General features: G+C 47.0%; 1 protein-coding gene across 1 annotated transcript in view; it reads left to right on the top strand.

The window, feature by feature from the left end:
* Positions 1–24,976, top strand: part of cdh7a (cadherin 7a) — a 166,819-nt gene that overhangs the window by 21,088 nt on the left and 120,755 nt on the right. The window contains exons 2-3 of the mRNA XM_078215669.1: positions 6,111–6,405; positions 13,924–14,043. Of these exons, the coding sequence (XP_078071795.1) occupies positions 6,111–6,405; positions 13,924–14,043 (415 nt within the window). The remainder of the gene's footprint in view (positions 1–6,110; positions 6,406–13,923; positions 14,044–24,976) is intronic.

The raw sequence follows: 24,976 nt of genomic DNA, 5'->3' as shown, positions 1-24,976 counted from the left end.
AGAGCTTCATGTTTTTAGGTGTCCAGATCACCAACAACCTGTCCTGGTCCCCCCATGCCGACACTATAGTTAAGAAAGCCCACCAATGCCTCTCCTTTCTCAGAAGATGAAGGAAATTTGGCATGTCAGCTACGACTCTCACCAACTTTTACAGATGCACCATAGAAAGGATTCTTTCTGGTTGTATCACAGCTGGGTATGGCTCCTGCTCTACCCAAGACCGCAAGAAACTACAAAAGGTCATGAATGTAGCCCAATCCATCACTCAAACCAGCCTCCCATCCATTGACTCTGTCTACGCTTCCCACAGCCTCAGAAAAACCGCCAGCATAATTAAGGACCCCACGCACCCCGGACATTCTCTCTTCCACCTTCTTCCGTCGGGAAAAGGATACAAAAGTCTGAGGTCACGTACCAACCGACTCAAGAACAGCTTCTTCCCTGCTGCCATCAGACTTTTGAATGGACCTACTTGCATCAAGTTGATCTTTCTCTACACCCTAGCTATGACTGTAACACTACATTCTGCAGTCTTGTTTCCTTCTCTGCGAACAGTATGCTTTGTCTGTACAGCGCGCAGGAAACAATACTTTTCATTGTATGTTAATACATGTGACAATAATAAATCAAATCAAATCAAGTCATATCAAAGTATCTAATTCATCCCAATCCCATGGTCTGTTCCCCAAAATAATTCCCATCAGGTATTTAACAAGGCTGATTTGTAAATGGGAGATGCATCAACAGTCATCAGTGGCAGTCTGAGCTTTGGGCTACGCCTGTCCTCCTCTCCTGTACCGCGGCTGTGAGCCACAGAGTATGAAAGAGGGCCATTATTTTTACAGGAAGCTGCACCTGGTTCCTCAGCAGCACGTTCTTCGTGGCAGCAGCTTGTGTGTTTTACAACTGCACTGCAGCAAGATGTCAAGGCTCCTTTGACAAACATTCCAAACCTGTGACCTCTGCCGCCTAGAAGGACAAGGGCAGCAGATACATGGGAACACCACCACCTGGAGGTTCCTCTCACTCACCATCCTGACTTGTAAACACATCGCTGTTCCTGCACTGGGTCAAAATCTTGGAAATTTCTCTCTAACAGCACTGTGGGTGTACCTACATCACGTGGACTACAGCGGTTCAAGAAGGCAGCTCACCATCACCATCTCGAGGGCAAATGCTGGCCGAGCCAGCAACGCCCACATCCCTTTAAATAAAACAAAGAATCCCTAATCCCCTGCTGCTGTGCGACGATCAATTCTCTCTCATATCGATTTGTTCAACGCAGGCAGTTGCTGTCTTGTGGGCGGCACAGTGATTAGCACTGCTGCCTCACAGCGCCAGGGACCCAGGTTCGATTCCCGGCCTGGATCACTGTCTGTGTGTGGATTCTGCATGTTCTCCCCATGTCTGCGTGGGTTTCCTCCGGGTGCTCCAGTTTCCTCCCACAATCCAAAGAAGTGTGGGTTAGGTGGATTGGCCAGGGTAGATTCTCCCTCAGTGTATCCAAACAGGCACCAGAGTGTGGCGACTAGGGGATTTTCACAGTAACTTATCAAATCATAGGATATAGATCATAGAATCCCTACAATGCAGAAGGAGGCCATTCAGCCCCCATTGAGCCTGCACCGACAACAATCTTACCCAGGCCCTACACCCATAACCCCGCATATTTACCCTGCCCACATTTTACCCTTCCCATGTATTTATCCTGCATTTACCCTGACAGTAAGGGGCAATTTTGCATGGCCAATCCACTTAACCTGACTCAAGAACAGCTTCTTCCCTGCTGCCATCAGACTTTTGAATGGACCGACCTTATATTAAGCTGATGTTTCTCTGCACCCTAGCTATGTCTGTAACACTACATTCTGCACTCTCTCCTTTCCTTCTCTATGAACAGTATACTTTGTCTGTATAGTGCTCACACTCCACCTTTCGAGCGTGGGAGGAAACTAGAGCACCCGGAGGAAACCCACGCGGACACGGGGAGAATGTTCAAACTCCACGCAGACAGTGATCCAAGCCGGGAATCGAACCTGGGTCCCTGGCGCTGTGAGGCAGCTGTGCCAACCACTGTGTCACCGTGCCAACCATGAACCTTACTGCAGTGTTAACATAAGCCTACTTGTGACACTAATAAATAAACCTTCAACTGCAAAACTTTAAAAACCCTTCGCCTCGGACTTTCTCCATGACCTACCCACTTAACGCTGCTCAGTACAACATGTCAGCATCAAGTGGATTGGATTTGCCTGCAGATCCCCGTTCCCCCACCACCCCCCCCCCCCCCCAACCCCCTCCGCCCCTCCCGGCCTTCACTCCACCGGAGAGATTAATAGTTTATCCCCTAGCAACCCGTGTTAGGAAAGTTGCCCCCGGGGAAGAATATGAATGTCAGTTTACAGCTGGAATTCCATTGTGGGTGGTCCCACTCGCTACTCTGATCAGACTAAATTGACTTCTCATCTTGCGATCGCTGCACTCTATAATTAAATATTGATCCAGATTTGCAAGTGGGGCTGCAGCCGACTTGTGACAGTCGTCAGACAGGTCGGTCGCTAAATGAGGTTTCACGGTTGGTATCGGGTGGGGGAGGTGATGGGATAAAAGTGATACTGTGGGGCTGGAATGTTTAGCGCTCGTCCCACAGGCCGTTTGAAACCTCGCCACGTCGCTTTTTATTTCCAGACGTGTGAGGGTTCTTAATGAAACAGCACAATATTCTTTGCGATGTTAAAGTGCTGCAATTGCGCGATTCCTTTATTTTATCACAGTTGTCAGCACCCTCGGCCGAGGGCGATTATTTCACCACAGGGAGAGAGCAGCTCAACATGTTAAAGCGGATAGTTAAAATGAAAAGATCCCACCGTGGAGAAATTGGTAGGCCGGCAACAATTATTCGAGAGGGTTTCTGATAGACCAAGGATTTGATTTGATTTGATTTCTTGGTTAGCACTGCTGCTTCACAGCTCCAGGGACCTGGGTTCGATTCCCGGCTTGGGTCACTGTCTGTGTGGAGTTTGCACATTCTCCTCGTGTCTGCGTGGGTTTCCTCCGGGTGCTCCGGTTTCCTCCCACAGTCCAAAGATGTGCGGGTTAGGTTGATTGGCTGTGCTAAAATTGCCCCTTAGTGTCTTGAGATGCGTAGGTTAGAGGGATTAGCGGGTAAATATGTAGGGATATGGGGGTAGGGCCTGGGTGGGATTGTGGTCGCTGTAGACTCGATGGGCCGAATGGCCTCTTTCTACACTGTAGGGTTTCTATGATTAGTATACAGTGAAAAGTATTGTTTCTTGTGCGCTATACAGACAAAGCATACCGTTCATTGAGAAGGAAACGAGAGAGTGCAGAATGTATTGTTACAGTCATAGCTAGGGTATAGAGAAAAATCAAGTTAATGCGAGGTAGGTCCATTCAAAAGTCTGACAGCAGCAGGGAAGAAGCTGTTCTTGAGTCGGTTAGTACGTGACCTCAGACTTTTGTATCTTTTTCCTGACAGAAGAAGGTGGAAGAGAGAATGTCTGGGGTGCATGGAGTCCTTAATTATGCTGGCTGCTTTTCTGAGGCAGGGGGAAGTGTAGACAGAGTCAATGGATGGGAGGATGGTTTGAGTGATGAACTGGGCTTCGTTCACAATCTTTTGTAGTTTCTTGGGCTCTTGGATAGAGCAAGATGGTGAGACACTGAGGGGTACAAATCTGACAGGGTGTGTCAATGGGTCAGTCACAGCCTCCACAGATTGAGTGGCACGGTGGCACAGTGGTTAACATTGCTACCTCATGGCGCCAGGGACCCGGGTTCAACTCTGGCTTTGGGTGACTGCGTGGAGTTTGCATGTTCTCCCCATGTCTGTGTGGGTTTCCTCCGGGTGCTCTGGTTTCCTCCCACACTCCATAGGTGTGCAGGTTGGGTGGATTGGCCATGCTTAATTGCCCCTTAGTGCCTAAAGATGTGTAGGTTAGGGGGATTACCATTCTAAATTATTCCTTAGTGTCTAAAGATGTGCATGTTCGGAGAATTGGCCATGCTAACTTATCCCTTAGTGTCCAAAGATGTGCAGGTTAGGTAGTTTGGCCATGCTAAATTGTCTCTTAGTGTCCAAGGATGTGCAGGATAGGTTGGTTGGTCATGCTAAATTGTCCCTTAGTGTCCAAGGATGTCCAAGTTAGGTAGATTGATCATGCTAAATTGCCCCTTAGTGTCTCAATCTGTGTAGGGGGGTGGATTAGTGGGGTAAATATGTGGGGTTACGGGGATAGGGCCTGGGTTGGATGAGTTGGTGCAGACTAGATGGGCTGAATGGCCTCCTTCTGCACTGTAGAGGTTCTATGATTCTATATTCTCCCAAAAGGATGTGAATCTGTGGAATTCGCTCCCCCAAAGTGTGGTGGATACTCGGGCAGTGAGTAAATTTAAGGAGGAGTTAGACAGATTTTTAATTGGTAATGGGGTGAAGGGTTATGGGGAGAAGGCAGGAAAATGGGGACGGGGAGCATATCAGCCATGATCGAATGGCGAAGCGGACTCGATGGGCCGAGTGGCCTAATTCTGCTCCTATATCTTATGACTTTGTGAACTTATGAACTAGGAAGTTCTGTGGAACAAAGGGGCCTTGGTGTGTTTGTCCACAGATCTCTGAAAGCGGAAGGGCATGTTAGGAGGGTGGTGAAAAGGCATATGGGACACTTGCATTTATCAATCGAGGCATAGATTACAAAAGCAGGGAAGTCATGTTGGAGTTGTATAGAACTTTGGTGAGACCACAGCTGGAGCACTGTGTGCAGTTCTGGTCGCCACATTATAGGAAGGATGTGATTGCACGAGAGGGGGTGCAGAGGAGGTTCACCAGGATGCTGTCTGGGATGGAACATTTAAGTTATGAAGAGAGGTTGGATAGGTTTGGGTTGTTTTCATTGGAGCAGAGAAGACTGAGGGGCAACCTGATCGAGGTGTTCAAGATTATGACGGGCATGGACAGGATGGAAAGGGAACAGCTGTTCCCCTTAGTTGAAAGGTCAGTCACGAGGGGACATAGGTTCAAGCTGAGGAGCAGGAGGTTTAGAGAGGATGTGAGGAAAATCTTTTTTACCCAGAGGGTGGTGACGGTCTGGAGTGCGCTGCCTGGGAGGGTGATGGAGGCAGACTCCTTAGGAAGTTTCAGAAGAGAGCTGGATACATATTTGAAAGTGATGAATTTAGAGGCCTGCAGAGAGTAGGACTGGAGAATGGCACTGGCTGGGTGTGGACACAATGGGCCAAATGGCCTCCTTCTGTGCTGTAAAATTCTCTGATTATTGCATTGCCGATTGTGGGGATAGCGGGGTTTGGAGATATGGGCCGGAATTTTCTAGCCATTCATGCCAGCTGGATTCTCCAGTCCTGCCGGCAGCTCACCCCTGCCCGCAGGTTCCCCGCCGGTGTTGGGTGACGTCAATGGGAATTCCCATTGACAGCGGCGGGACTGGAGAATCCTGCCGCTATGGCTGGGAGGCCAGGGAATCTCGCTCGCTGATTGTACATTGGCTGAGACTTTTTTTCTGCATGACAACAGCGATTCCATCTCATTAAATGCTTCATTGGCTGTAAAATGCTTTGAGATGTTTTCTGTGCCGTAGATTCCATGTTTCTATCAAATGGGGTGAGCTTAGAGGGGCATTTTGGTCAGCATTGACCAGTTGGGCCGAAGGTCTGTCTCAGTGCTGTAGATTCTATGATTGCCTGATTCTATGATCTGAGGTCATACAAAGGGGCTACATAAATGCAGGCTCTCCCTTCAAGGTCAGAATTCTCTGGCCTTGTATGTCCCACTACCACTGCCAGCGAGAACAGAGAATTTGGCGCTCAGCCAAAACTCCATTCGCTGCAGCGGGACTGGAGAATCCCAGCCGCGGGCGAGGTCGGAGAATTCTGGCCAAAGTCTTTCTATAAAGCACACCATGCTCAGTTGCTTCCACTGGAAGACATGGAGCGTATCTGCTGATCACATGATTGACATTACCCAAGAGATCTGGAAACGTGTCAGGGCCCTCAGTGTGAGAGTACCTTTGCATCATAATTGCAGACTGACTTGTAAACTGACCGGATCTAATCTTTCTCTTATTTGCTGCCAGCTTCACTCGGACGTTGATCGGGGAGACGGTTCTGTCAAGTACATCCTGTCCGGAGAAGGGGCAGGATCTATCTTCACTATTGATGAGAGCACGGGGGATATCCACGCCACCAAAAGGCTGGACCGCGAGGAACAGGCGTACTACGCACTACGCGCGCAAGCTGTCGACCGGTTAACAAACAAGCCCGTCGAGCCCCTGTCTGAGTTTATTGTGAAGATACAAGACATCAATGACAATGAGCCGAGGTTTCTGGATGGTCCATACGTTACCAGTATCCCAGAAATGTCTCCCGTAGGTAAGCTTATCATGGTTTCTAATATCAGCTTGTTATGCCTGGCTTTCTTCCAACTGCGTCGATGATAGTTACGCGTGTCGGTTCCGACATTGGGCCATTCTATGTGGCATCTGCAATTTCCTCATCAACTAGAGTTGTCAACAATACTTTGTGAACATAGCAACAAGAATAGGCTATTATAGGCGATATAACAGTGGTTAGCATTGCTGCCTTACAGCACCAGGGACCCGGATTCAATTCCCAGCTTGGGTCACTGTCTGTGCGGAGTTTGCACATTCTCCCTGTGTCTGGGTGGGTTTCCTCCGGGTGAACATAAGAACTAAAAGCAGGAGTAGGCCATCTGGCCCCTCGAGCTTGCTCTGCCATTCAATAAGATCATGGCTGGTCTTTTCATGGACTCAGCTCCACTTACCCGCCCACTCAACATAACCCTTAATTCTTTTACTGTTCAAAAATTTATCTATCCCTGCCTTAAAAACATTCAATGAGGTAGCCTCAACTGCTTCACTGGGCAGGGAATTCCACAGAATCACAACCCTTTGTGTGAAGAAGTTCCTCCTCAACTCAGTCCTAAATCTGTTTCCCCTTATTTTGAGGCCTTGACCCCTAGTTCTAGTTTCACCCGCCAGTGGAAACAACTTCCCAGCTTCTATCTTATCTATTCCCTTCATAACTTTATATGTTTCTATAAGATCTTCCCTCATTCTTCTGAATTCCAATGAGTATAGCCCCAGTCTACTCAGTCTCTCCTCATAAGCCAACCCTCTCAACTCCGGAATCAACCGAGTGAATCTCCTCTGCACCCCCTCCAGTGCCAGTATATCCTTTCTCAAGTAAGGGGTCCAAAACTGTACACAGCACTCCAGGTGTGGCCTCACCAGCACCTTATACAGCTGCAACATAACCTCGCTGTTTTTAAACTCCGTCCCTCTCGCAATGAAGGACAAAATTCCATTTGCCTTCTTAATTACCTGCTGCACCTGCAAATCAACTCCTTGTGATTCTTGCACAAGGAAACCCAGGTCCCTCTGCACAGCAGCATGCTGCAATTTTTTACCATTTAAATAACAGTGCATTTTGCTGTTATTCCTACCAAAATGGATGACCTCACATTTACCAACATTGTACTCCGGTGCTCTGGTTTCCTCCAACAGTCCAAAGATGCGCGGGTTAGGTTGATTGGCCTTGCTAAATTCTCTCTCAGTGTCAGAGGGATTAACAGAGTAAATACATGGGGTTATGAGGATAGGGCCTGAGTGGGATTGTTATCAGTGCAGGTTCGGTGGGCCGAATGGTCTACTCCTGCCTCTAGTTTCTATGTTTCTTTGTTTGTCGGGGTAGGCTCAATAGGCTGAATGGCCTCCTTCTGCACTGTGGGGATTCAACAATTTTATGAGCTTGGTAAACAGAAATAAGTATTGTGTGCAGTTTTGGTCTCCTTTTCTGAGGAAGGATGTTCTTGCTCTCGAGGGAGTGCAGCGAAGGTTTACCAGGCTGATTCCGGGGATGGCGGGACTGATGTATGAGGAGAGATTGACTAGGTTAGGATTGTTTTTGCTGGAGTTCAGATGAATGTTGCGGGGGAGGGGGTGGGGAGATCTCATAGAGACTTACAAAATTCGAACTGGACTCGACAGGGTAGATGCAGGGAGGATGTTCCCGATGGTGGGGGTGTCCAGAACCATCGGTCACAGTCTGACGATTCGGGGTAGACCATTTAGGGCGGGGATGAGGAGACATTTATTCACCCAAAGAGTGGTGAGCCTGTGGAATTCGTTATCACAGGAAGTAGTTGATGACAAAACATTGAATGTATTCAAGAGGCGGTTGGATATAGCACCTGCAGCGAATGGGATCAAAGGTTATGGGGAGAAATCAGGATTAGGCTATTGAGTTGGATGATCAGCCATGATCGTGATGAATGGTGGAGCAGGCTCGAAGGGCCAAATGGCCTCTTCCTGGTCCTATCTTCCACGTTTCTATATAAATCTATAATTTTCATCTTTCAGATTAATAATTGATCCATTACCGATTACCATTGTTCTCAGTGATTTCCTAACTTTTGCACAAAGAATTGTCTCCTCATTTGATTCCAGAAAAGTCTGGCTCTAATTTTTAGGCACACCCTGGAGTCCTCAGCCTGTGGACCCAGTTTCTCTCATCCGATGTCATTATTTCCCCTCAATACCTTCAGAACCTCTGTCAAAATCACCCCAGTCCTTCTAAATTTGAGGAAATACAACCTCAGATTTTGTAACCTCTCCTTGTAATGATTTAACCCTTGGGGGCCTAGGAGTGGGTTTTCTGTATTGTTCACACCCTTGTCCCAGGCTGTCAGTCAATGCTCATGAAGGAACCCTGACTGCAGGGAGAACATACCCGATGTCAGGCTAAACAGGCAGAGAGTGGGCCTACCGCCCTTCATTGGACAATCCCATTAGCTGGCTGCTCCAGCAACAATCCCAGCAATGCCAGATCTGAGGAGTGGGACTGTATGGAGATCTGGGATGAAGTGGACATGGATCCTGGAGTGGGTTAAGTCAGAGTGGGGGTTTGGGGGGTGGTTCTGGATGGAGAGGGATTAGGGTGTCTCGGGAAGGGGAAATGGACAGGGAGAGGGGGGGGAAGAGCTGTTGAGGGGGTGGTTATAGCTTTTCGATACCAGACAGGGAAGAAGAAAGGGGCGGGGGGGGGGGGGCAGTGGGGGAGGAAGCTGCCTCCAATATACACAGTGCACCCCCAAAGAACCTACCCTACCTTTCTCCTGCCTTTTAAACAACTTTATTTTCAAAAACTGGCCTGCCCACCTGACCACACCAACCATAGGCAGCGTGTTATTCCAGTCAATTGGCTTGGCAACAAGCTCAATTGACAGCATCCTGGTAAATCTCATCTGCACCCCTTCTTAATTGGTGGGCGGGCAGCTCATTTTGGTGCCCGTCCACCTGCCAGGTTATGGGGGCACATCTGAATGTTGGGCAGAAAGATGGGGAGGGCTTGCCAACCCTCATAATGTACGTATCTCGCTGTCGTAATCGGCCCTGGTCTGGGGGCCTGAAGTCCAGCCCTGGGTGTAGTTCTGCTGAATCTACTGTCTCCAAGTACCCTTCCCAAAGTATAGTGCCCACAACTGCTCACACGACTCTTAGCAAGGGGAGGCAGTTGCACTGTGGTGTTGTCATAGTCATAGGTTTACAGCATGGAAACAGGCCCTTTGGCCCAACTTGTCCATGTCGCTCTTTTTTATACCACTAAGATAATCCCAATTGCCCTCGTTGGCCCATATCCCTCTATACCCATCTTATCCATGTAACTGTCGAACTGCTTTTTAAAAGACAAAATTGTTCCCACCTCTACTACTACCTCTGGCAACTTGTTCCAGACACTCACCACCCTCTGTGTGAAAAAATTGCCCCTATGGACCCTTTTGGACCTCTCCCCTCTCACCTTAAATCCATGCCCTCTAGTGTTAGACTCCCCCAGCTTTGGGAAAAGATGTTGACTATCTAGCTGACCTATGCCCCTCACTGGATTAATATTCCAGAGACCCAGGGTAATGTTCTGGAGATGCAGGTACAAATCCAACTACGGCAGGTGGTGAAATTTGAATTCAGTAAAAACCTGGAATTAAAAGATGATTTTAAAACCATTGTTGATTGTCCTAAAAAACCATTTGGTTCACTGATGTCCTTGAGGGAAGGAAATCTATTGTCCTTATCTGGATCTGGCCTACCTGTGTCTCCAGAGCCACAGCAATGTGATTGACTCTTAACTGCCCTCAGGAATGGACAATAAATGCTGACCCAGCTCGTGCTGCCTCGTTGAATATTTTTAAGGCAAAGATAAATGGATTTTTGAACAGTAAAGGAATTAAGGGTTATGGTGAGTGGGTGGGTAAGTGGAGCTGAGTCCACGAAAAAATCAGCCCTGATATTATTGATTGGCGGAGCAGGCTCGAGAGGCCAGATGGCCTATTCCTGCTCCTAGTTTTTATGGTCTTATGTTTATCCCATGAACGAATATTAAAAAATCGGATTTTGTGTAGTTGAAGAATAACGTTTGCTACGTTGAGGAGATAATCTGTGATGGGCAAGTGAATAGATATCTCCTGGAAAGAGAAAGATAAAGGGGTGAATTTACCTGTTCTGCCTGCCAAGGGAATCGTGGCGGATGAGGGGCAGATCATGGAAAGGTCCGTTGATATCGGGCGGGATTTTCCAGATTCGGGGCGAGTGCGGCCGAAAAATCCCGCCCAAAGTTTAAAATGACTCGTTTGGGATTGGTCCAATACTTTCTGGAATTGGTGGATTGCGGCACAGAAAATATCAATTGGTTGCTGTTCCAAAATCCACCATGCCCTGTCCATCATTCATTTGTTGGGTTGGTCTCTGGTCTTGTACCACAATGAAACAAACTTACCCTCACAATAGTCATGGTAAATACTCAGCATTCAACGACTTTGTTGCTATTTATTCATACAATCCAACTCTTTACAATTAAATCTTGCAACGTAGTGAAAAATAAAGAGTGGCACAAAATTGCAGAGTCTGCCCCAACAGGAATATCATTGATTCAGAGAATGCTTGACATTATTATTGTACATTCAAAATTACAACTGATAAAACACCCACTAATGTTCCATTTGCAATGCATAAATATTAATGGTTGTTTCTTTCTCACTTTCACATGATTAATAGTCATTGAAGAACACTAATATCAGTGATATAAATAATTGATAAGTTTAATAAAATATTGTTAAACTGCTCGAACTAATTATTATTTTATTAAATCTGGAATAAATGTTTTCAACATTTTATCTTTCCTTCTCCATTTTGTCTGCTTCTCGCACCTCCTCTGGCAGCGCATTCCAGGCACTTACCACCCTCTGTGTAAAAAACTTGCCCCACACATCTCCTTCAAACTTTTACATAAACCTATGTCCCTTAGTAATTGACATTCCCACCCTGGGAAAAAGTCTCTGACTATCCATTCTATCCCCCGTGCCTCTCAGAATTTTGTAAACTTGTATCAGGTCGTCCCTTAAGCCTCTGACGTTCGAGTGGAAACAAGCCAAGTTTGTCCAATCTCTCCTCATAGCTAATACCCTCCAAACTAGACAACATCCTAGTGAATCTTTTCTGTATCCTCCCCAAAGCCTCCACAGTAGTGGGGAGGCAATGGCCCAGTCGTATTCTCGCTAGGCTGTTAATCTAGAAACTCAGCTAATGTTCTGGGGACCCGGGTTCGAATCTCGTCATGGCGGGTGGTAGAATTTGAATTCAATAAAAAATATCTGAAATTAAGAATCTACGAATGACTGTGAAACCATTGTCGATTGTTGGAAAACCCATCTGGTTCATGAGTGCCCTTTAGGGAACTAAATCTGCCGTCCTTACCTGGTCTGGCCTATTTGTGACTCCAAAGCCATAGCAATGTGATTGACTCTCAACTGCCCTCCAAGGGCAACAAGGGATGGGCAATAAATGCTGGCCCAGCCAGTGGCACCCATGTCCCCTGAATGAATAAAATAAATCCTTCTGTTAGTGTGGCGACCAGGACTGTACCCAGTATTCCAAATGTGGCCTAAATAATGTTCAATACAGCTGCAATACATGACTTGCCAATTTTTATATTCTATGCCCCGATCGATGAAGGCAAGCATACCATGTGCCTTCTTGGCCACTCTGTCCTTGCTATAGAGGGAGTACAGCGAAGGTTTGCCAGGCTGATTCCTGGGATGGCAGGTCTGCCATATGAGCAGAGACTAAGTCAGTTAGGATTGTATTCATTAGAGTTTAGAAGAGTGAGAGGGGATCTCATACAAACTTATAAAATTCTAACAGGGTAGATTCAGAAAGAATGTTGCCAATGGTGGGCAAGTCCAGAACTTGGGGTCATAGTTTTAGAACTGAGGTGAGGAGAAATTACTTCACCCAGAGGGTGGTGAATGCGTGGAATTCACTCCCCCAGAATGTAGTTGAGGCCAAAACCTGCCATCTCCCCATAACCCTTATTGATCAAGAACCTATCTATTTCTGTCTTAAAGACACTCAGTGGCCTGGCTTCCACAGCCCTCTGTGGCAATGAGTTCCACAGATTCACCACCCTCTGGCTGAAGAAATTCCTCTTCAGTTTTAGAGGAGCTTCCCTTCACTCTGAAGTTGTGCCCTCGAGTTCTAGTCTCTCCCACGAGTGGAAACATTCTCGCCATGTCCACTCTATTAGGCTTCTCAATATTCTGTAACTTTCAACTAGATCCCCCCACATCCTTCTAAACACCATTGAGTATAGACGCAGACTGCTCAACCGCTCCTCATATGACAAACCCTTCATTCCTGGGATCATTCTTGTGAACCCACTTAACCTGCACATCTTGGGAGCGTGGGAGATAACTGGAGCATCCGGAGAAAACCCACGCAGACACGGGGAGAATGTGCAAACTCCTCAAAGACAGTCACCCGAGGCCACAATCGAACCCGGGTCCCTGAAGTTGTGAGGTTAACCACTGTGCCACCATGCTTATGGAAATGCACGTTTTCCCTTAACAATGCAGAAAAGGAATATTTGAAGATCCACGACATTTGGAATATCGGTTTAAACAAACAATTGCGAAGCAGGCCATTAAGTAAAGTAAAAGTTTATTTATTAGTCACAAGTAGGCTTACATTAACACTGCAATGAAGTTACTGTGAAAATCCCTGAGTCGCCACACTCTGGTGCCTGATTTGATTTGATCTGATTTATGTATTAATATACAGTGATTTCTTCCGTGCTATACAGACAAAGCATACCGTTCATAGAGAAGGAAACGAGAGAGTGCAGAATGTAGTGTCACAGTCATAGCTAGGGTGTAGAGAAAGATCAGCTTAATGCGAGGTAAGTCCATTCAAAAGTCTGACAGCAGCAGGGAAGAAGCTGTTCTTGAGTCGGTTGGTACGTGACCTCAGACTTCTGTGTCTTTTTCCCGAAGGAAGAAGGTGGAAGAGAGAATGTCCGGGGTGCGTGGGGATCCTTAATTATGCTGGCTGCTTTGCCGAGGCAGCGGGAAGTGTAGACAGAGTCAATGGATGGGAGGCTGGTTTGCGTGATGGATTGGGCTACATTCACGACCTTTTGTAGTTCCTTGAAGTCTTGGGGCAGAGCAGGAGAGCAGGACAGAGCAGAGCCTGTTCAGGTACACTGAGGGAGAATTTAGCATGCCCAATGCACTGAATCAGCACGTCTTCCGGACTGTGGGAGGAAACCAGAGCACCCGGAGGAAACCCACACAGACACGGGGAGAATGTGCAAACTTCACACAGACAGTGACCCGAGGCCACAATCGAACCCGGGTCCCTGGCGCTGTTAAGCAGCAGTGCTATCCGCTGTGCCACTGTGCCGCCTTCCCCGTGGAAGGACTATGGAAATAAAGCTACAGCTTCTGATGTAATTTGTGGTTGATTTGCACACTGTTGTCAATTTGGCGGTGGTCCGCTGATGTTCTCAATTTAACGAGTGATGCGCTATGTTTCTATGCAGGAACGTCAGTGATACAGGTGACAGCGACTGATGCTGATGATCCGACTTATGGAAGCAGTGCCAGAGTGGTGTACAGCATCCTCCAAGGACAGCCATATTTCTCCGTCGAGCCCAAGACAGGTGACAATCACTGACAATATCTATTTTGCCCCGACATCTTCAACTGCAGTATCTTGTTTGATCTGGAATGCTCACGTCTACTCTGCCGTGTTTTTCTGTGTTCAGTGTGACGGAACCAGTAACAATTCCAAATGTTTTTCTCATCGATTTCTGAGCCCTTTTGCTTTATTGTTAGCGCGTACTGGTACATCCAGTGGGGAATTCAGGAGAAACGTCTTGACCGAGAGAAGGTGCTCCCACATGGAGTGGCTGAGGCAAATAGTGCAGATAGATTTAAGGGGAGGCTGGATAAACACACAAGGGAGAAAGGAATCGAATGATGCGGCAAGTGGTTAGGGCCTGGAATTCACTGCCTGAGAGTGTGGTGGAGGCAGGTTCGATAACAGAAATATAGAAAGCAGGAAAAGTCCATTCGGCCCTTCGAGCCTTCTCCACCATTCATCTTGATCATGGCTGATCATCAAATTCAACATCCCGATCCCCGCATCATGGCACAGTGGGTTAGCGCTGCTGCCTCACTGCGCCACGGACCCAGGTTCAATTCTCGGTCTGGGTCACTGTCTGTTATACCAGTGAACCTGTTATTTCGTTCTCCATTCCATCTGTCTCCTTTCACACATCCATTCCCTTTGACAATCCTGACCCAGTTACCACATACAGCTCTGAAAAGAAAAACTAACAGCAACTTCCAGCCTGCAACTTAAGAGGGTAACTATAATTGTAGAATCATAGTGAATCATAGAGAACCATAGAACCATACAGTGCCGAAGAGGCCGTTCGGCCCATCGAGTCTGCACCGACACCTGGGAAACATCTGAACTCCCACCTAATCCCATTTACCAACACTTGGCCCATAGCCCTGAATGTTATGATGTGCCAAGTGCTCATCCAGGTACTTTTTAAAGGATGTGAGGCAACTCACCTCTACCACCCTTCCCTACACGGTGACACAATGGTTGGCACTGCTGCCTCACAGCACCAGGGACCCGGGTTCGATTCCTGTCTTGGGTCATTGTCTGTGTGGAGTCTGCATATTCTCCCCGTGTCTGCGTGAGTTTACTCCAGGTGCTCTGGTTTCCTCCCACAGTCCAAAAGACGTGCTGGTTAGGTGCATTGGCCGCGCTAAATTTTCCCTCAGTGTACCCGAACAGGCGCTGGAGTGTGGCGATTAGGGGATTTTCACAGTAACTGCATTGCAGTGTTAACATCAGCCTACCCATGACAATAAATAAATAAGCTAAACTTCCACGCAGGGCATTCCAGACCGCCATCCACTGGGTAAAAAGGTTTTTCCTCACATCCCCCCTAAACCTCCTGCCCCTCAGATGGAACCTATGTCCCCTCGTGACTGACCCTTCAACTAAGGAGAACAGCTGCTCCCTATCCACTCTGTTTATGTCCCTCATAATCTTGTTCACCTCGATCAGGTTGCCCCTCAGTCTTCTCTGCTCCATCGAAAACAACCCAAGCCTATCTAACCTCTCTTCATAACTTCAATGTTCCATCCCAGGCAACATCTTGGTAAATCTCCTCTGCATCCCCTCCAGTGCATTCACGTCCTTCCTATAATGTGGTGACTGGAACTGCACACAGTACTTCGATTTGATTTGATTTATTATTGTCACATGTATTAACCTACAGTGAAAAGTATTGTTTCTTGCGTGCTATACAGACAAAGCATACCGTTCATAGAGAAGGAAACGAGAGAGTGCAGAATGTAGTGTTACAATCATAGCTAGGGTGCAGAGATAAGTCAACTTAATGCGAGGTAAGTCCATTCAAAAGTCTGACAGCAGCAGGGAAGAAGCTGCTCTTGAGTCGGTTGGTATCTGACCTCAGACTTTTGTATCTTTTTCCCAACGGAAGAAGGTGGAAGAGAGAATGTCTGGGGTGCATGGGGTCCTTAATTATGCTGGCTGCTTTGCCGAGGCAGTGGGAAGTGTAGGCAGAGTCAATGGATGGGAGGCTGGTTTGTGTGATGGATTGGGCTACATTCACGACCTTTTGTTGTTCCTTGCCGCCTTAGGCAGAGCAGGAGCCAGACCAAGCTGTGATACAACCAGAAAGAATGCTTTCTATGGCGCATCTGTAAAAGTTGATGAGAGTCGTAGCTGACATGCCAAATTTCCTTAGTCTTCTGGGAAAGTAGAGGCGATGGTGGGCTTTCTTAACTATAGTGTCGGCATGGGGGGACCAAGACAGGTTGTTGGTGATCTGGACACCAAAAAACATGAAGGGTCTCTCGACCCTTTCTACTTCGCCCCCGTTGATGTAGACAGGGGCATGTTCTCCTTTACGCTTCCTGAAGTCGATGACAATCTCCTTCGTTTTGTTGTCATTGAGGGAGAGATTATTGTTGCCGCACCAGTTCACCAGATTCTCCATCTCATTCCTGACTCTGTCTCGTCATTGCTTGAGATCCAACCTACTACGGTGGCGTCAAACTTGAAAATCGAGTTGGAGGGGAATTTGGCCGCACAGTCATAGGTGTATAAGGAGTATAGTAGAGGTCTGAGAACACAGCCTTGTGGGGTACTGTATCCTCACTAAATTTCCATTTACCATCAGTCCAAAGGCTCCAATCTCCACTGCCTGCCCTGAAAGATTATTACATCTGAAGTCTGTAGCACTAATTCCTGTTTTATTTCAATTCTTCCAACTGGCTAGCTCAAGAAACAATGTGACTTCATGCCTGAAACAGTGACACAGTGGTTAACACTGCTGCCTCACAGCACCAGGGACCCGGGTTCGATTCCAGCCTCGGGTCACTGTCTGTGCGGAGTGTGCACTTTCTCCCCGTGTCTGCGTGGGTTTCTTCCGGTTTCCTCCCACAGTCCAAAGATATGGAGGTTAGGTTGATTGGCCATTAAATTGCCCCTCAGTGCCGGGGGGATTAGCAGGATAAATAAGTGGGGTTACGGGAACAGGGCCTGAGTGGGATTGTGGTCGCTGTGGACTCGATGGGCCTCTTTCTGCACTATAGGGATTCTATGATGCTATGAAACCCTACTGCGTAAAAAGAAAATAATTTTTCTTGGGGCCTTCTCCGTAAAGAAAAACAAAAACAAAAATGCCTCAGCCAGCCCTCACGTGCTAAAGTTAAAAAGAATGGAAAGAAATAAATACGTGACGGAGAAATGATTTTCAGAGCTTTGCGGAAAGAGCGACTAACAGGGTAGCTTTTTTTCGAGAGCTGACGCAGGCATGATGGACCAATTGGCCTTCCTTTGCACTGGATCATTCAATTTGTTTTATTCATTCGTGGGACATGGGCGTCGCTGGCTGGGCCAGCATTTATTGCCCATCCCTAGTTACCCTTGGAGGGCAGTTGAGGGTCAACCACATTGCTGTGGCTCTGGAGTCACATGTGAAAAGTAAAGTTTATTTATTAGTGTCACAAGTAGGCTTACATTAACACTGCAATGAAGTAACTGTGAAAATCCCCTAGTCGCCACACTCCGGCGCCTGTTCGGGTACACTGAGGGAGAATTTAGCACGGCCAATGCACCCTAACCAGCACATCTTTCAGACTGTGGGAGGAAACTGGAGTACCCGGAGGAAACCCACACAGACACAGGAGGAACGTGCAAACTCCTCGCAGACAGTGACCCAAGCCGGGAATCGAACCCGGGTCCCTCGTGCTGTGAGGCAGCAGTGCTAATCACTGTGCCACCGCCTCGCCAGGCACAATGTCGGCCAGACCAGGTAAGGATGGCAGATTTCCTTCCCTAAAGGACATTAGTGAACCAGATGGATTTTTCCAACAATCGACAATGGTTTCACAATCATCAGCAGATTCTAATTCCAGATATTTTTATTGAATTCAAATTCCACCATCTGCCGTGGCGGGATTCAAGCCCTGGTCCCCATTAGTTGAGTTTCTGGATTAATAATCTAGTGATAATAACACGAGGCCATCATCTCCCCAAATAATATAACTATATCATCCAACATCCCATTTTGCTTTGATTTGAACTCTTTTTCCATCCTCAAGCTGGATTAAAAAAGATGCAATATTCATCTGACGCCTGGTCTAACCACTCGAGATGTAACCCCGTTGCCCACCTTTTGCCCTCATCCCCTGATGCCAGCTTTCTTGTCTCTCTTTGAATGATGGCCCGTTCCCTGCCCATTCACGTTCTCAAATGCAAACCGCACCTCGACTTTACAAGGGAAATAGTAAAAATAACACCCTTGCCTTGGTGACTATGAATTACAGAGGCACAAAAACTTTTCTGCTTCAAACTTAATATCAAAATAAAATTACAACGTAACTAACGACTTAGAGGGAGAGAAACAGTGGAGGATTAAAAAGATGCAGTTGGACTAATTGAATCGCTCTTTCAAAGAGCTAGGAGGGACAAGCTGGGCCGAATGGTCTCCTTCTGTGCTGCATCATTCCGTCATTCCATGCTTCGGGGTGAAAGAAAAGACTTTGCACAGGAACTCTCCCCCCCCCCCACCGCTGTGAGAACATAATGCATCCATTCACTAACCACAAGCAGCAGCGTGACGGAGGCCCATCTCATCCCATGTAGCTTGTGTCTATTACACGCCAGATGTCACACTCCAGCTGTCATCCTTCAAACTTTGCTCCAGATGCCAAACAATCTGACTGGAAGCCTGAAGGTTACCATTCTGTCCCAATTAGCAACATGTTCCCTTGCTAATCAGTTCTGGAGATCTGTCCACTGAGTAACCTAAGAACCTAAGGAACAGAAGCAGGAAGAGGCCATAGGGCGCCTTGAGCTCACTTCACTATTCAGTCAGACCCTGGGCAATCTTCCACATCAACGGGGAGTGTGGCTAATGCAGTCTACATGGATTTTAGCAAGGGTTTTCACAAGTTTAAGTTTTTTTCTTTAAGTTTACTTATTAGCGTCACAAGTCGGCTTACATTAACACTGCAATGAAGTTACTGTGAAAATCCCCGAGTCGCCACACTCCGGTGCCTGTTCGGGTACACTAAGGGAGAATTTAGCATAGCCAATGCACCTAACCAGCACGTCTTTGGACTGTGGGTGGAAACCAGGGCACCCGGAGGAAACCCACGCAGACACAGGGAGAACGTGTAGACACAGACAGTGACCCAAGCCGGGAATCGATCCCGGGTCCCTGTGAGGCAGCTGTGCTCCCGGGCCGCCCTGTCCCACATTACCAACTGCTTAGAAAGGTAAAAGCCCATGAGAGTTGCAACTGTACAGGACCTTGGTGAGACCACATTTGGAATATTGTGTGCAGTTCTGGTCACCTCACTATAAGAAGGATGTGGAAGTGCTGGAAAGAGTGCAGAGGAGATTTACCAGGATGCTGCCTGGTTTGGAGGGTAGGTCTTATGAGGAAAGGTTGAGGGAGCTAGGGCTGTTCTCTCTGGAGCGGAGGAGGCTGAGGGGAGACTTAATAGAGGTTTATAAAATGATGAAGGGGATAGATAGAGTGAACGTTCAAAGACTATTTCCTCGGGTGGATGGAGCTATTACAAGGGGGCATAACTATAGGGTTCGTGGTGGGAGATATAGGAAGGATATCAGAGGTAGGTTCTTTACGCAGAGAGTGGTTGGGGTGTGGAATGGACTGCCTGCAGTGATAGTGGAGTCAGACACTTTAGGAACATTTAAGCGGTTATTGGATAGGCACATGGAGCACACCAGGATGATAGGGAGTGGGATAGCTTGATCTTGGTTTCAGATAAAGCTCGGCACAACATCGTGGGCCGAAGGGCCTGTTCTGTGCTGTACTGTTCTATGGTCTATGTTCTAGGTCTAGGAGAAGTGATAGGTTGGATCCAACACTGACTCAATGGCAGGATGCATAGCGATCTGGTCGATGGATGCTGTTGTGACTGGAAAGCTGTTTCCAGTTGTGTTCTGTACAGTTCGGTCCTTTACCCTTTGTGTTTCATGGTATGTATCAGTGACTTTGACTTCTAGGTAAGGGATAGAAGTAAGAAGTTTGCAGATGATGGAGAATCTGGCTGTGTGGTTGATAATGTGGAACAAAACTGTAGACCGCGCGGAGATATGAATCGAATCATCAGGTGGACAGAAAAGCAACACATTGAATTGGAGAAGTGTGAGGGAGGACAAACAAGGCAAGGGAAGGCAGAATAAATGTAAAGCAACTGCGTGGATATCCGCAGATCCCTGGAGATAACAGGACAGCTAGATAAGGTGCTTAAGGAGATTTATGGGTTACATTCCTTGATTAGCACAGAATGTAAGATTATGTAAAGTCATGCTCAAACTGTGTGAAACCATAAGATCAAAAGATACAGGAGCAGAATTAGACCATTCAGCCCATCGAATCTGCTCCGCCATTCGATCATGGCTAATAAGTTTCTCAACCCCATTCTCCTGCCTTTTCCCCATGACCTTTGGTCCCCTTACCAATCAAGAATCTACCTATCTCCCTCTTAAATACACTCAATGACCTGGCCTCCGCAGACTTCTGTGGCAATGATTTCCATAGATTCACCACCCTCTGGGTGAAGAAATTCCTCCTCATCTCGGCTCTAAAGGGTCGTCCCTTTACTCTGAGGCTCCGCCTCGATAGTTAGACTGCAGCTGGAGAACTGGCCACAACTTTACAGGAAGGATGTCAGCGAGTGTGCAGCCAAGATTCAAGAGGGCGTTGTCAGGATTTTTAGATGTGAGGAAAGATTGGATAAATTATGAGTGCTTACTGTGGGACCAGGAAGGCTGAAGTGTATAAAATTATGAGGGGCATAGAGACACAGTGGCACAGTGGTTAGCACAGCTGCCTCACAGTGCCAGGGACCTGGGTTCGATTCCCAGCTCGGGTCACTGTCTGTGCGGATTCTGCACGTTCTCCCAGTGTCTACGTGGGTTTCCTCCGGGTGCTCCGGTTTCCTCCCACAGCCTGAAAGACATTTTGGTTGAGTACATTGACCCGAACAGGTACCGGAGTGTGGCGACTAGGGGAACTTCACAGTAACTTCATTGCAGTGTTGATGTAAGCCTTACTTGTGACTAATAAATAAACTTTAACTTTAAAAAGAATAGGAAGGACTTAAATTAGCAGAGAGGTCAATAACCGTTGGGTATAGATTGCAAGTAATTGTCGAAGGGAATTAAGAATAATTTATTTTATGTAGAGAGTGATGGAGGTCTGGATCCCATTGTCTGAAAGGTAGATGCCCTCATTACATTTAAAATGTACTCTGGGGTGACACGGTGGCACAGTGGTTAGCACTGCTGCCTCACAGTGCCAGGGACCCAGGTTCAATTCCCACCTTGGGTCACTGTCTGTGTGGAGTCTGCATGTTCTCCCCGTGTCTGTGTGGGTTTCCTCCGGGTGCCCCAGTTTCCTCCCACAGTCCGAAGGGTATGCTGGTTAGGTGCATTGGCCATGCGAAATTCTCCCTCAGTATACCCGAACAGGCGCTGGAGTGTGGCGACAAGGGGATTTTCACAGTAACTTCATTGCAGTGTTAATGTAAGCTGACTTGTGACACTAATAAATAAACTTGAACTTTAAAACTTTGATTCGCATTTAAAGTGCTAGAACCTACAAAGATGCTGAGCTAGAACTGGAAGGTGCATTCATTTGGTACAGAGACAATAGGTTGAAGAACATGCTAGTCTCGAAACTTTCTATGTTCCAAACTCACCTTTCCCACTCTATCCCTCTATTTCTTGGTTCCTTGAGTGTCCAAAAACCTGCCAATCCCAGACTTGAATATACTCAATGATGGAGCATCTCTGGGGTACACAATAACAAGGGTTCACAACCCTTTTCCTCTTCTCAGCCATAGAGTCATAGAAATAGGCACCTCAGTCCAACTTGTCCATGCCGCCTAGTTTTTATCATTAAGCTCGTCCCAATTGCCTGCATTTGGCCCATATCCCTCTATACCCATCTTACCAATGTAACTGTCTAAATGCTTTTTAAAAGACAAAATTGTACCCACCTCTACTACTACCTCTGGCAGCTCATTCCAGCCACTCACCATCCTCTGAGTGAAAAGAAATGCCCCTCTGGACCCTTTTGTACCTCCCCCTCTCACCTTAAACCTATGCCCTCTAGTTTTAGACGCCCCTACCTTTGGGAAAAGATGTTGACTATCTAGCTGATCTGTGCCCCTCATTATTTTATAGACCTCTATAAGTTCACCCCTTAGCCTCCTACACTCCAGGGAAAAAAATCCCAGTCTATCCAGCCTCTCCTTAAAACTCAAACCATCTAGTCCCAGTAGCATCCTAGTAAATCTTTTCTGCACTCTTTCTAGTTTAATAATATCCTTTCTATAATAGGGTGACCAGAACTTTACACATTATTCCATAGGTGGCCTTACCAATGTCTTGTACAACTTCAACAAGACGTCCCAACTCCTGTATTCAATGTTCTGACCAATGAAACCAAGCATGCCAAAAACCTTCTTCATCACCCTGTCCACCTGTGACTCCACTTTCAAGGAGCTATGAACCTGTACCCCAGATCTCTTTGTTCTATAACTCTTCCCAACGCCCTATCATTAAGTGAGTAGGCCTTGACACGATTCGATCAGCCAAAATGAATCACCACGCACTTATCTAAATTAAACTCCATCTGCCATTCATCAGCTCACTGGCCCAATTGATCAAGATCCCGTTGCAATTCTAGATAACCTTCTTCACTGAACATTATATCACCAATCTTGGTGTCATCTGCAAACCTACTAATCATGCCTTCTATATTCTCATCCAAATCATTAATATAAATGACAAATAATAGTGGACCCAATACCGATCCCTGAGGCTCACCGATGGTCACAGACCTCCAGTTTGAAAAACAACCCTCCACAACCACCCTCTGGCTTCTGTCGTCAAGCCAATTTTGTATCCATTAGACTACCTCACCTTGGATCCTGTGAGATTTAACCTTATGCAACAACCTACTATGCGGTACCTTGTCAAAGGCCTTGCTAAAGTCCATGTAGACAGCATCAACTGCACTGCCCTCATCTACCTTCTTGGTTACCCCTTCAAAAAACATGTGGAGTGGAATACCAAGGAATGAATAATTAGGCCTCTAAGCTGAAGAGAGCAGAAGCTGAAATTGAAGGGTGTGAATTGGGTTTACCTTGGACAGTCTTCGGTCAGGTAAAGTGCAGTAAGAAGTCTCACAACACCGGGTTAAAGTCTAACAGGTTTATTTGGCAGCACGAGGTTTCAGAGTGCCGCTCCCTCATCAGGTGAGTGCCCTGATCAGTCACCTAATGAAGGGGCAGCGCTCCGAAAGCTCGTGCTACCAAATAAACCTGTTGGACTTTAACCTGGGTGTTGTGAGACTACTTGCCGTGCCTACCCCAGTCCAATGCCGGCAACTCCACATCATAAGGTAAAGTGGACAGAGATGCAACTCAACACTTACCCATTCCGTTTTCACGGAAAATGCTGGTCGGCCAGCGACGCCCATGTCCCACGAATGAAGAAAATAGAAAGTGCCAAATAGATTCATCACGTCTTGTTTTTCTGTAACTGATCGATGTAAGTGTTTTAAGTTGTATTTCATAGCTCTGACGAGATGCTTCAACAAGACGCAATTATGTCTGAGGCAAAATTCTCCGATAAAACCTTGTGAAGCGGGCTCCTAAGTGCTGTTGAGGAATTATGATTCCTGTTTCAGTTCAGTTAAGTGAAGAGTTGAGCTTCCTAACAGCCTTTGCCGAAGACACACTGTCAGGCTCCTGGCACTAATTAATTTTCAATCGCTTCATCAACACAGACAACAGAAATTCGTTTTTAAAGTCAGCGTTTCATTTTTTTTCCCCCCTTACCGCCTCGTTCCATCCATTGCCTCGGAAAGATCATTAGCAGCCCGTGGGCGCCAGAGGATCACATGGCATCGATCACCGAGGCCGATTAGGGGGACACAATTAAGCTTCACAGAGACATCAAAATTGGGAAGGATTTTATAATTAGGAGATTTCATGACGCCAGTTCTTACAAGTGATTAAATCGCGGAGGCGAAGGACTGAACTGTAGCCCCTCCCCAGCCACGACTCATTTGTACAGACAGCGCAAAGTCTGTCATTAACAGTCAACGAGACTCTCAGTCACTGGAAAATATCTACTCGAAAACCTGTTAATGTTCTTTAAAAAAAAAGGAGTAGGAGTCACAGATTAAATGTGCACCCTGTGTATTGAATGAGGATGATAGGTTAGACACAGGCCCATCCAGCCTTCTTAGAAAGATGCAAAATAACTCATAGGAATCCTACAGTGCAAAAGGAGGCCATTTGGCCCATCAAACCTGCAGTGACAACAGTCCCACCCAGGCTCTAACCCCGTAACCCCACACATCTATCCTGTTAATTCCCCTGACACTAAGGGGCAATTTAGCAGACAGTCCACCTAACCTGCACATCTGCTTCTACCACCTCTCCAGTAGTGCCCTCCAGATCACAAGTAGGCTTACATTGACACTGCAATGAAGTTACCGTGAAAGTCCCCTAGTTGCCACACTCCGGCACCTGTTCGGGTACACTGAAGGAGAATTTAGCATGGCCAATGCACCTAACCAGCACGTCTTTCGGACTGTGGGAGGAAACCAAAACACCCGGAGGAAACCCCATGCAGACACGGGGAGAAGGTGCTGACTCCACACAGACAGTGACTCAAGCCGGGAATGGAACCCGGGTCCCCGGCACTGTGAGGCAGCACTGCTAACCACTGTGCCACCGTGCCGCCCAGATTGACTTCTGGGATGAGAAAGTTGTCCGAAGGCGAGAGATTAAATAGAATGAACTGAATTGAACAGAATCACAGAATTAGTGCAGTGCGGATGGAGGCCACTCGGCCCATCTGGCAATAAATGGTAGCATATCATTTGCCTTCGTTGTGTTAGTGTCTCCAGGATGGATGTGAAGATGCTGGAGAGAGTGAAGAAAAAAATTCACAAGAATGGGTCCAGGGATGAGGAACTTCAGTTA

The sequence above is a fragment of the Mustelus asterias genome, chromosome 7 (assembly GCF_964213995.1).
Source record: "Mustelus asterias chromosome 7, sMusAst1.hap1.1, whole genome shotgun sequence".
NCBI lineage: Eukaryota > Metazoa > Chordata > Chondrichthyes > Carcharhiniformes > Triakidae > Mustelus > Mustelus asterias.
This window is presented reverse-complemented; position numbering and strand designations above follow the sequence as displayed.